The 13,515-nt window shown below is 38.5% G+C and overlaps 1 protein-coding gene across 1 annotated transcript; it reads left to right on the forward strand.

Annotated features, from left to right (window-relative positions):
• Window positions 1–224: 224 nt before the first annotated feature.
• LOC149256123 (nuclear transport factor 2-like) lies at window positions 225–1,592 on the forward strand. Its single transcript, XM_089455236.1, has one exon. It carries the CDS (start codon window positions 225–227, stop codon window positions 1,590–1,592), a length of 1,368 nt encoding a protein of 455 aa, XP_089311362.1.
• Window positions 1,593–13,515: the final 11,923 nt, after the last annotated feature.

Raw genomic sequence — 13,515 nt, forward strand, 5'->3', positions numbered from 1 at the left:
ACGATTAACGAGTTTGAAATTTTTTGTCGGCCATACCGATTTCAAATATTAATATATATCAACACCAACCTGACGTTGATGGCAAGAAGTAGCAAAGACAAATTAGCGCAAGGAAGCTTTGACAAAGAGGTGGGTTTGATTGGCCACAGTTTCTGTTACTCGAAGCGAACTCGGAGCGAATTCAATCTTCTTCGGTGAACTCCAAACAGTTTCTTGTCAGGGAAATGGCCATCCAACAAGCTGCCATACCTAAGGTTCCTGATGTACAGCAGATTGGGACTGCCTTTGTGAACCACTATTACAATGTTCTTGTTCGGTCACCTGAATCGCTGTACAAATTTTATCAGAATTGCAGCATAGTTGGTCGCCCGGACCCCAGTGGACAAATGATATCGGTGACTACTGTGGGGGGTATCAATCAGCTGGTAACCTCCCCAGACTACAGTGCGTTAGAGGTCGAGATCAAGACAACCGATTCACAGTTGTCTTATAACAAAGGATTACATGTTTTGGTTACTGGATCAATTACCTTTAAAAACAGTGGAACGCGAACATTCACTCAGTCCTTTTCCCTCGCTCCTCAGGAAAGCGGGTACTTTGTATTGAATGACGTTGTAAGGTATTTAGGTGAAGCACCACAACGACAAGAGCAAAATGTTTCGGAAGATGCTGCCAAAGCATATGATGTCTCAGGCCCAGTTGTCAAACCTGAAGAAGTAGGTCAAAGCGATGTGAGTGAGCCATCCACAACAGCGCTGGAGGAACCTGCTAATGTTGCTGAGGAGGTACATAAAAATGACGTGCAGCAGAAGGAAGCCACAGAAGACTCAGGTGGCCAAAAGGGATCAGAAAGTGAACAAGCTCAAAATGGAGAACTGCCTCCTTCTCAAGAAACTCCAGCAGTGGTCCAAGCAAGTCAAACGACCTATGCTTCAATTCTTAAACAAAATGCAGCACCACCCGTTGTTGCAGTGAAGAAATCGTCTCTCGTGACGGGAAGGGATGTACGAAATTCAGCTCAACGTCCAGCAACTACTTCCATTTCCACTGCACCAAGTTCCAATCATGTCATTAGGACTGTTAAAAGCACTGCAGAAGAAAGTGGGTTCTCTATTTTTATCAACAAGTTGCCTGTGAATGTTACAGCTTCCCAACTTGGGGAGGAGTTTAAGAAGTTTGGGGCAATTAAGCCTTCTGGGATTAGCGTTAAGAGTAGCAAAGGGAGTCAATACTGTTTTGGTTTTGTTGATTTTGAAGAAACAGCTTCAGTCCAACGTGCAATTGATGCATCCCCTATTCTAGTTGGTGGCCGTCAAGTCTTTATCAGGGAGAAACGCCCTCCTGGGGAGGGTTTAACAAATGATGGAGAAAGAGGACGTGGTGGCTATTCCTATCGCGTTCAAGGAAATGGACCAAATTATTTCGTAAACAACAGAGCTGGACGAGGTTCCTTTCCTGGACGTGGTAATGGTGGCTCTTCTGGTGCAAACCAAGATGGATACCAAAGAGATAACATTCAAATCAGAAATGGTGGAAGAGGCAGTCAGCGAGGTTCTACGATGAACAACAACGTCAGCAATCCTAGAATTTGATAGGTTACCGAAGGGTGTCCCCCAAACACTTGATGATGACTTGAAGTGTTCTTGCAATGTTTCTATAGAATTCACCACCTTAAAATTGTTTGTTAGTTTGATAGAAATGACATTTCAATCATTTCAAGTTTCTTCAAATATCTTATATATTTCTAAAGTGGAACACATGAAGTATTAAAATTATTTTGATATCATTTTTAATTCCAATCGATGGATCAATTTGAAATAAATAAAGTATACATGGTAGTAATACATTATAGATTTGTGACTCTAATTTAATAATTGGATGTAGCATACCTTATATGTGTGAGATCCCAATTATACATGATATTCATGCTCATGTGATATTCATATCGAGAAATGATAAAACGTCTTCACTACTGTCAATGTCTTATAGTACGTTGGGTTATCTAAAGACGGCATCACATGAAAATCTCAAAATATAGTCTTCTCGATCTCACTCCCATTCAACACATAGATCCTGTCCCTAAATCTCACCAAACCATATGTTGTAAGACAATAGTCCTCATCTGGATCACTTGTACCCTCATATAACTTGTGCGTAAGCTCCATGTACCTATCATCCTCTTGTCTTACCTATAAGATCCAATCATGTAGATCTATCGCACAAGAGCTCATAGTCACTATGTGATTCACCTCTACTCTCCTCCTTAAGCATGTGCAAACCTATTCAACTCACTAGTCGTGGCCAACTATCTAGCTTATTTGGCATTTAGATTTGATTGGCCAAATAGATACCTCAATCCATTGTGATCGCTCATCAATATGAACATCATGCGAAGAAGATAATGCCTCCACATGTACAATGCATGGATGATTGCTGCTAACTCAAGATCATGTGTAGAATAATTCTATTCATGTTCATTAGGTTTCCATGACTCATATCCTACTACCTATCATTTTTAAATAAGAGCTCCACCATGTCCTCTCTTGTAAGAATTTGTAGATACGAGAAAATTTTTGTCTTGATCTGCAATACTTAACACTCTAGCCTTTCTCAACAACTTCTTCATTATTTGAAATTGTCTTCACATTCCTCTGTGCATTCAAATTTCTTACCTTGCCTCTATATTGACGTAATAGGATATGCAATGCAATATAAGTTCCTTATGAACCTCCTATAATAACCCGCTAACCCCATGAACGACCTTACCTCATAAACATTTCTAGGATCTTCCCACTCCATGATAGCTCTTATTTTCTAAGGATCCACTCCTATGGCTCCCTTGGAAACAACATGTTCCATGTAATGTACGTTTGTTTGAAAGAAACTACATTCTCTTAACTTGCATTCAATACCTCTACTTGCTCAACATTCTTACCTTTATCGCTAGAAATATGCACTAAAATAACACACACACTTTTCTGCGACTACGCTTTACTTACATCACTCTCACCATTCTAACTAATGTTTCCATCTTCTTACCCTGCAATATTATTTATTCTCCATTGTCATCCAAACACAAAATGGACTTGTCGTAACAATCCACTTTCCTCCCATGAAAATAGAACCTGTTCATATCCAAAATCATACTATATGATCCCGATGACAATAGAAAGACACAAGGAAAGATAGAAAGACACAAGGCAAGATTGGTTGTGAAAGGATATAAGCAGTAGTATGGAAGAGACTATGAGGAAACTTTTTCACGAGTTGCTAGAATGGAAACTGTGAGAGCAGTGCTCTCCATAGCAGCACAAAACATGTGGAAAGTTAACCAAATGGACGTGAAGTGAGAATTCCTAAATGGAGTGTTAATGGAAGAGTTTACATTGAACAACCTCTAGGATATGAAAAGAAAGGCCAAGAGCAAAAAGTGTGTAGATTGAAGAAAGCTCTTTATGGGTTGAAGCAAGCACCAAGAGTGTGGTACACTATGATAGATTCCTATCTACTCGAAAATAGATTTGAAAAATGTGAGGGAGAACCCACTCTGTACATCAAAGAAAAGGATGGTAAAATACTAATTGTTGTGTTATATGTTGATGATGTTATTTCACAAGTAATGATGATTACCTTATTGATAATTTCAAAACAGTCACGAAAGAAGAATTTGAAATGATTGACATGGGTTTGTTGAGATACTTCTTAGGAATATAAGTAGAACAAAATGAAAACGATATTTTTATCTCACAAGAAAAATATGTTAATGAAGTGTTGGAAAGATTTAATATGCACGAGAGCAAAGCAACAATCACTCCCACTGTGATGGGATTAAAACTCAGCAAAGAGGACAACAACAAGGATTTTGATCCTAGTTTGTACAAGAGCATAGTTTGTAGCCTCATGTATTTGACTGCAACTAGGCTAGATATAATGCATGCTGTTAGTTTAATTTCTAGATTCATGGAGAGGCCAAAAGAAGCACATTGGCACGCAGCAAAAAGGATTCTGAGGTATGTTAAAGGTACTAAAAGGTTTGGTATTTTATATACTATTTTAGAATGTTTAGATTTAACTCGATACACTCATAGTGATTGGCCTCGAAGTGTAGATGATCGAAAAAGCACATTCGGTTATGTTTTTCACATGGGTTCATGAGCCATTTCATGGGCTTCTAAAAAACATCCTATTGTAGCATTGTCTACAGCAGAGGCAGAATATGTGGTAGCTACAGTAGCAACGTGTCAAGCAATTTGGATGAGAAGGATGTTAAGGAGCTTATGCCAAGAACAAGCAAAAGGAACTATGATTTTTTGTGACAATAGCTCAGCTATTGCATTATCCAAGAATAATGTGTTTCATAAGACAACAAAACACATTGACACAATGTTTCATTACATCAGGGAATTGGTAAACAATGAAGAAATTGCTTTAGAACACTGCAAGAATCAGGAGCAGGTTATTGATATTCTGACCAAACCATTGGGGTAGAAAAGTTTTGAGTTTTTGAGTAAATTTCTCGGTATGACTCATAACCCAGTAGTTGAAATTGAAGGGGAGTGTTGAAATACTAATTTCAACTGCAGTGTTTACTTTTGGAAAACTTCCAGTTCTTTCCCCGTACCAATTTTCACCGATTGATGGCTTTCCTCTCAGGGTAGCGAGCATATTCAATGTTGGACACCTGTTTGAGCAGTTTTTACCAAAACTACCTTCCCCGACGCGTAAAGTTCAGAAGAAAGGGTTGTGCGAGATTGACCGTTAGCCATCTAATTATTGAGGGCAAGATCAACATTATGATAGCTCATGAGCATGAGGGTACTTCACTGCTTCTTGTCCCTAGATCTTCCGTGCGATATTGCAGAGAACCGTAATCTACGGTTAAGACAAAAAAAATCGCCATGTTAAATGTAATTAATATAAATGTATTGTGGTTGGTAAATAGGAGGTGTAGCATTTTTTTTAATTCACGGGTGTAATTATTTTTTTACACGGCACAAGTCAAACAAAAAATTTATGTCATGTTTTTTTTTGTTGTTGAATATGAAAAGAGGGCAATACGCAGCAACAACGCACATATGAAAAGAAGTAAGAAATTTTTACACACAACAATGCGAATGTAAGGATTTTTTTTTACACACAGTAGTGTAAAAGAAGTTTTCAAGCAAAGATAGTGTATTTTCCAGCAAAGACAGAGCTTTTTTTGCACAGCAGTGCAAAGATACGGTGTGTTAAATTTGCATGAGAGATAGTGAAGTTTTTTTTTTGGGACTGCATCTGAAGAGTTCTTGGTGAAATCCCTCTCTGAGAGGAAGAATTTTGTAATAGCTATCTTATTAATGAAAACAAGTTTCTTTTTCTGTGTGTTGATGAAAATCTGTCCTCTCGAAACATTTATTTTGTTTTCCCGTGTTAAGAAACAGAGAATTATTCTCTCTTCGGTTATTTTTGTTCTCGAATTATCAGAAATTCCCAACATCCCAACTTGGGGAGGAGTTAAAGAAGTTTGGGGCAATTAAACCTTCTCGGATTAACGTTAAGAGTAGCAAAGGGATTCAATATTGTTTTGGTTTTGTTGATTTTGAAGACATAGCTTCAGTCCAACGTGCAATTGATGCATCCCCTATTCTAATGGTGGCCATCAAGTCTTTATGAGGGAGAAACACCCTCCTCGGGAGGGTTTAACAAATGATGCAGAAAGAGGACATGGTGGCTATTCCTATGACATTCAAGGAAATGGATGAAATAATTTAGTAAACAACAGAGCCGGGGGAGGTTCCTTTCCTGGACGTGGTAATGGTTTCTTTTCTGGTGCAAACCAAGATGGATACCAAAGAGATAAAATTCAAATCAGAAATGGTGGAAGAGGCAGTCAGCGAGGTTCTACCATGGACAACAATGTGAGCAATCCTAGAATTTGATAGGTTACCGAACAGTGTCCATCCCCAAACTCTTGATGATGACTTCAACCTGTATCTGAAGTGTTCTTGCAATGTTTCTATAGAATTCACCACCTTAAAATTGCTAGTTTGATAGAAATTTCATTTCAATGCTGGACACGGTAGCGAGCATATTCAATGCTGGACACGTGTCTGAGCAGTTTTTGCCAAAACTACCTTCCCCGACACGTAAATTTCAGAAGAAAGGGTTGTGCGAGATTGACCGTTAGCCATCCGATTATTGAGGGCAAGATCAACAATATGATAGCTCATGAGCACATCATCACCAAAATTCATCTCAATATTTTTTAGCACATCATCACCAAAATTCATCTCAATATTTGTTTACTGCTACACAATTTTCTTCTCATATTCTCATTGCAATAAGTAGGTCATACAACAGTTTCTTCACCTCATTCTATGATGATTTTACAGTGGTTTTGTTGCCATTATTTTCTATAAAATTAATTGTGTTTTGTAATCAAAACCACTTAAGTTAATAGTTAGTGTTTCAATCGATCCTTGGTTGTGAACCCTTGGGAATAAAGCCACAAGAGCATGGGTTATTCTAGACAGTGTTGATGAAGTAGTAGATTAATTGATTGGTCTAGTGAGGAAGAAAATTAAATAGAAGTAGGCAGGGAGTATGATGATTAGGTTATAAGCTTGTAATGATTACTTTTGGGAGCATCGAAATCATAGCCAATCCCCTTGTGAGAGACTACTGACATCCATTGTTGTTGATTGACAACCTTTACAACATTAGAATGCCATTTCTGAATTAGTCACCATTTACTCTACTTGTTTGATCAAGTCTTTATTGTAGTTATGCTTGTCCTTTTTTCCAATCAAGTGACAACCATAATTATTTTTTATAAATCCAATCTCAGCTATTCCAATTAAATAGAACTAGGCCAAGAGTATGCAGAGTAGATAATAGGTTTGTAATTATTACTTTTGGGGGCTTCCAAATCACAGTCATCCCCTTATGGCACTACTGGCATTAATTTCAATTGATTGACAACCTTTCCAACACTCACATGCAATTTCACTTATTATTTCATTATAATATCTAGTATCTTGGAGTAGTATTATCATAGGATTTCTCGATATATATGTTCATAATGAAGCATTTGTTTCCTTGTATAGTTGGGGTCTCTAAGGTTTCAATATACTATCTTCATTGATTTTTGGTTTGGAGGGAAATGCCTTTGTCATAAGCATGGCCTTTCTTGAATTAGGAAACATTTATTCTTTGATAAGTCCTTATTGCAGTTATGCTTGCCTTTTTTCACCTTTACTAGCTTACAAATCTCTTTAAATGGGTGATTGTAAATTCAGATAAGTATCCAAAGAGATAGGTTTATGTTGAGTATTACGTTTCCACTACTTTCCATTGAGGCAATCTTTTTCAAACATCTAAACATGATGATCTAGAATAGTTTCTGAATATTTTCATTTCCAATATTTTAGAAGTGCTAATAGGATTTATTCATAGATATTGATGTTCCCTATAGTATCATTGTCCTATCTTCTTCAACTTGTCCGTTGTTGAAATAGATTTTGTCTTGGGGTTACCTCCTTCCCCACTCTAGAGGATTCATAATCATTATCTTGTGTTGAGGTATCCTCTTGGGAAGTTAGATAATCCAACTTATTTCTAGATATAAGGTTTGGTCCTTCACATGCTTCCTCTTAGAACCCTAGATACCTTTTCCTTTGTGTGTTTTTTTCAAAGTATTCTTTGTTTATTTGAGTGGACTAATTTGTAGAAATTCATTTAAAGTATCTCCCAGGTTTTCACAGCCATATGTGTGAGAATGTGATGTTATTCAAGCCCAAATCACTGGACTAGGCTTGTTTATATGGACAGTACCTAGAGAACATAAGCCTCAATAGAGCACAATCAAGTGGATCAAAGAAGAAAGAGAAGAATGATGTTTCTAAGGAGGGAAAGAAGAAAGAGAAGACCGTAAAGGATAAAATTGTAAGAGCCACAACAAACCACAAAGATCCTAGCAACCACTGCAATATTGATGGTCATACATAGGAGAAGTGTTGGAAGTTGGATCTAGAGCTAATCACGAAGAACAAGAATAAAGATAATAAGAAGAAGAGTCTTATGGCCACAAATTCCAGCAACCAAGTTGAAAGTAGCTCAGACCAATATCATTTGTATATGGGTGCAGAAGGAGGTGAACTAGCCTAGGGAAATGACCAAACTCTCTCATATAAAGATACAGGTTAAGAAGACAAATATTAATGCTCTGTTTGACTTAGGATCACAGGAAATATCACTGCAACTAAGTTGGTCAAGAAGTTCGGGATGGAAGTTCATTATCATCTAAATCCATATACATTGGGATGGATAAATAATTATTAGGATTTGAAGGTAACAAAATAGTGCAAAATTAGATTTTCTATCAATGTAGATTATATTGACGAAGTATATTTAGATGTGGTTCCCCATGATGCATACAAAGTCGTGTTTGGGAGTCCATACATTTACATGCATGATGAAATATTCATGAGGAGATATAACCAATACATGGTTGTCAAGGATGGAAAATTGTTCATCATCAATGCCCACAAAGAAAAGTAGAAATTTTCACTGGTAAGTGCCAACCAAGCCAAGAAATTGATCAGTTCAATGAGGAAGTATGTCTTATTGTTTTTAAGAGAAAGTCTGTAGAGGTGTTAACAAGAGGTAAGTTATGCATTGAGGGGTGTACTAAGAAACAAAAACAACAATTGGAGGAGTTGTTGTAGGAAACAAGGATGTTTTTTGAGAGGATAAAGTGTTACCACCTAAGAGAGAAGTGGAGCATGATATCCAACTATTTTTAGACCCCCCATTACCAAATATTATGTTGTTTAGCGAGTTCGTTATAGAAGCATACGAAGTGAATAAATAGTTGCAACACTTTGTAGAATAGGGTGTCATTTGACCAAGTACATCACCATGTGGGTCACCCATCAACATTGTGCCAAAGACAAATGGGACTTGTGAGATGTGTATAGATTAAAAATCGCACTCAAGAATAGATAACGTCTCGCGAGGATAAATGAATGATCTACAACAAGAAAATAATTCACCAAGCTCGACTTGAAGTCTAGATATCCTCAACTTTCATTCAAATAAGAAAATATATGGAAGAGCCCCCTCAAAACTAGGTAAGATTTGCATGTGTGGTTAGTCACCCCATTTGGCCTATGCAAGGCACTTGCTACATTTATGAAATTAATGAATCATATACTGTGCCATTTTATATATTCATTTTTTATTGTCTATTTTGATGATATTATGGTATATAGTTCTACCTAGGAGGAGCATATTTCACATTTGGCTAATGTGATGGAAATATTGAAGAAGAACCAACTGCTAGAAAATCTGAAGAAGTGCTAGTTTGAATAGTTTTTCGTGTATGTAGGGTATGTGATAGGTGGAGGAGAACTAAAGATAGACCCTTCCAATATGGACACCATCATGAAATGTTTGATGCCTACTAATGTCTCTTAGGTGAGGAGTTTTATTTGGGTAGCATAGTACCTGAGGAAATTCATTGCCTCATTTTCACTGGTAGGAGTACCGCTCCACTCCATAGCACGAAGTGGGAAGAGTTTCCAATGCAATCCATAACATATTTTAAAATTAAATTTAAGACTTATTTCAATTAAATTTGGCTTTTTAGTCACCATGATATATTTTAGTTTATTTTAAGTATCAAAGTGACTTCCATCATGGTCTAAGATTGTACTTATTTTCTTAGTTTATGAAGCGAGAAGTCAAAATTATTATCTTTTTTAATAAAAGTTATAATATAGAAAAAAAAAACTAGCTAAGTACTTATCATTTATCCTTAGACAAAAATTTAATGAAAATACATCAATAAGATTAATAAACATCCATAGACTAAATAATGAATGGATGATAATAAATTGCTCATATGAAAATATTTACAAATTACATTGTACATGAACATCCATAAACTAAAATAGTAAGCCTCCATAAACTGAAATAACGTTCATGCATCCATAAAGTATCCATGTATGAAAATATACAAAGTTTGTATCACATGTGAATATGCCCTATGAAATGGGTTTGAAAACATACAAAATATCTATGATCCACTCTCGAATGTATCACTTCTAGAACTCTTATGTCTATTCCACTGCACAAAGTGAATGTCCATAATCTAGTACTGCAATATAAGACATTCAAATTCAAATTAATTATAACATTATTTATAGATAATAAATGATCTTGAAATAATTTATTATCAATTGTTCATTTAATTAGTTCCCTACCTATGACTCAATCGAGTGTAAATGGAAGTCACATGAGATGGGGGCTTGATCAATCTCGGTTTGGTTATCCTCTATTTATGAGACAACATATCCATACCTAGCACCCCACTCATGGGTATACATAACTGCAACACCGACACCACTCTACATTTGACCATGTGTACACACTAGCAAAGACAAATTATAATTTGTGTATGAATTAATTTTCATGTATACATGTAACTTAAAAAACGAAAATGTCCCGGATGCGGGTGCCACCTCGCATGACCTGGTAAGGCCACTTGCCACGGTCGACAGGACACGCGACGGACGGAGGGCATTAAGGCTCCTCGCCGCCACCTCCCATCGACCAGCAATGCAGCACTCGAGCCTTAATGAAGGCGCCGGAACCACAGCGGAGGAGGATGGCCGCATTCAATGCAGGGACATTCCGAAGGAATGAAGAGGTTGTTAAGTTTGTCGATTTGGAAGCAGATGAAGCCCACTGTGATGGTGTTCCTGCTCTGCATCCTGAGATTTCTGGAGTCATTTTGGAATTGGGGGAGGCTGGTCGACTGCTGGTCATCCCTGGTTCATGCCTACAGTCATTTGTCTGTCATAGTAAGCCGAATTGGGGGGAAGCTTCGTCTGAGGAAGCGGAATTTGGAAGAATGGTGCGTGAACGAATGCCATGTCGCCGGGGCAGAGGCTCAGGGAGAGCCAGAGCCACTCGCGGGCCTGCAGCTGACCTACACCACCATTGCTGCTGTGTTTACTGTCACCGACGAGGAGGAGCACCTCAGGTGCAGCCGAGTCAAGTTGTGGAAGCGGGAGGGTCCAGCAATGGAGAGCAAACTCTACCTGCATTCGGCTCTGTCATCTTCTCACTGCGCAATCCCAGAGAAAATTTGGGCATCAATGCTCATATTTCAGTGTTGTTTACCAGAATCCCGGACGAAAATGAAGCCGGCCTGCCTCGGCCACCTGCAATGGAGCATCCCTCGGACATTGATGAGAGACTTCTCCCGGTGCGAGAGGGAAATCTGCCTCTGGTTATGGAGGAAGAATGTCGGCTCGTGGACAAAGGTAAAAGGCCTTTGGGGGAGGCCTCAAGCTCAAGGGAGGCGGAATTGCGGGAGAACGAACCTGATCTGCCGGCCTTCATGGACGGCCTACCAGAAGGACATGGCTGGGCGTGGATTCGGGAAGCTAAGCCAGGGGAGGACGAGCCAGAGGATGACGAGAAAGAGAGCTAAGCCCAGGTGGCTCTCATGCATGCAGTCTGGACGCGTGTGGGATCGTGGTCGGCTCTCTCTCCTGTGGGATCGTGGTCGGGTCTCTCTCCTGCTGTCTTTAGTCGTTCTAGTTTGTTTTTTTCTGTTATATGTAGGGTCTCGGTCATATGTATCATCTGTTGTTTCTGGGTCACTCTTCCGTTCCGGAATGGAGTTTTGTTTGGCTTGGGCTATCTCCACAAGCCCAGGTTCTATGTGACAATCTCTGCCCCTGCGTGGGCCTTACAAAGATGACTTTTGTCTTTTTGTGGGTGGTTTTAAGGAGCAAACTAGGTACCTTCAGGTGTGCTTCTCAGAAATGTAATGGGTTGGGGGACTATGCTACAGCTGCCATGGAGCCACATGAGCAGCAAGACATATCGCATGTAATTTTCAGCTGTAAATATTAATACATAGTAGGTAATGTTGCTTAGAAAAAAAAAAAACTTAAAAAACGAAAATGACGAAATCTTAGGAATAAAAACAATTACCTCAACTATTCTTCCATGTGGTTGTACATAGTGACTCTCGTCCACATGAGTGTTATGAGGTGGAGGTAGAGGTGGAGGATACTAAACCATGGAAGCATGCACTACATGAGGTTGCATTGGCTCATCAACTATCCCCTCAAATGACCTTAGAACCTCATTTATGTAGTTGGGTTGTGTATGCATGTCATCATGAAATTACTAATATAAATTGCATCCCATATGGACATTAATACAGATAATGTATTATTTGAAAATAAGAGTCAAAATTTCTATATTTTTGTACCTGGTGTATGAAAAATGGGTTGTGCACCCTCCTTGTGTCATGTATGGTATCATGACATGCATATGCATATGAAAAAAAACGATCATGCTCTAAATGCTTAGATATGAATCATCATGTAATGGAACTCGTGGGTCATGAGGAAATGGAGTTGGTTAGATCATCTCTCCATGCTATGCAACATGTGACATGACCCATGTCCTTTGCATGTTATCTTAAATGGTATGCCTAGTCTGAGCATCGAGATGTGATGACTACGCCTCTAGCTTTGTCGACAATACGAGGCTCTCAGATGGTCATGGCAACAATCATGGTGGTGGTTCTACATGTGCAACATCCCTACAAGCTCTGACATGGTCATATATATGTCCTAATATATGTCCATAAAACTTAGATCTCGTGATGGTGTAATCCAACCTCATGTGTAGCACGAACTTATCATATATTTGCTTTGCAAAGTAAATGGGACTTGGTCATGGTAGGGGAATTACCCTAAGCCCCAATGAATTGATCATAAACAAAAGGGGTTGCATCAACATTCTTAAAATATTTTAACATAATTGGACAAGCATGTCTATCATGACATTCCAAAGGGATGTCAAACAACTCCCCACGAATCCTAATGTTCTTGGCGGCATCTTTCACTACCTCCCAGGTATGTGGGCCTCTAACCTCTAGCCCCCTAATATTACGTGTGGAATATAGGGCGTCCCTTTGCGGGCTTTCTATTTGGTATATGTCAATTAACCTATAATGCATTATGAAAACCCACAATACTTAATTCAAAAGAGTGAAGGGAACTCTACATGAATGGTTTATGAGGCGTAATACTTGCTAAGGTTTTGCAAATGGGCTAGAAAGCTAAGTGGGCTTGATTGTAGGGAAAACTCCACAATTAAGTGCGCTCAAGCCAGAGGTGATCTCGAATCGGTGACCTCCTAGGAAGTTTTGGTTACTGGGTGCAAGCCTTGGAAGTGATGATTGACGCTATGTGATTCATTTTCACTAGTTTGAATCCCACTTCTTCACCCCTATATGAGCATCACCTGATGCAATGTGTGCTAAGTGGACTATTCAAAATCATGAGAAATTAGTGAGTTACAACTACCTCTCATGGAAATGGTCATAGATGAATGACTTACTTAACACACTTGAATCCCAAAATATGATATCTAACCTATTAATGTTATCTCGCATCAAATACAAACTATGCCTAATAGGTGAACTAGAAAATATTTTATCGAGCT

Source organism: Pinus tabuliformis, chromosome 7 (genome assembly GCF_031772625.1).
Source record: "Pinus tabuliformis cultivar Carrire ecotype Pingquan chromosome 7, CPIR1, whole genome shotgun sequence".
Taxonomy (NCBI): Eukaryota; Viridiplantae; Streptophyta; class Pinopsida; order Pinales; family Pinaceae; genus Pinus; species Pinus tabuliformis.

Excerpts from the sequence above, each read along its gene's own strand:
- LOC149256123 (XM_089455236.1), top strand. The coding sequence starts at position 225 with ATGGCCATCCAACAAGCTGCCATACCTAAGGTTCCTGATGTACAGCAG.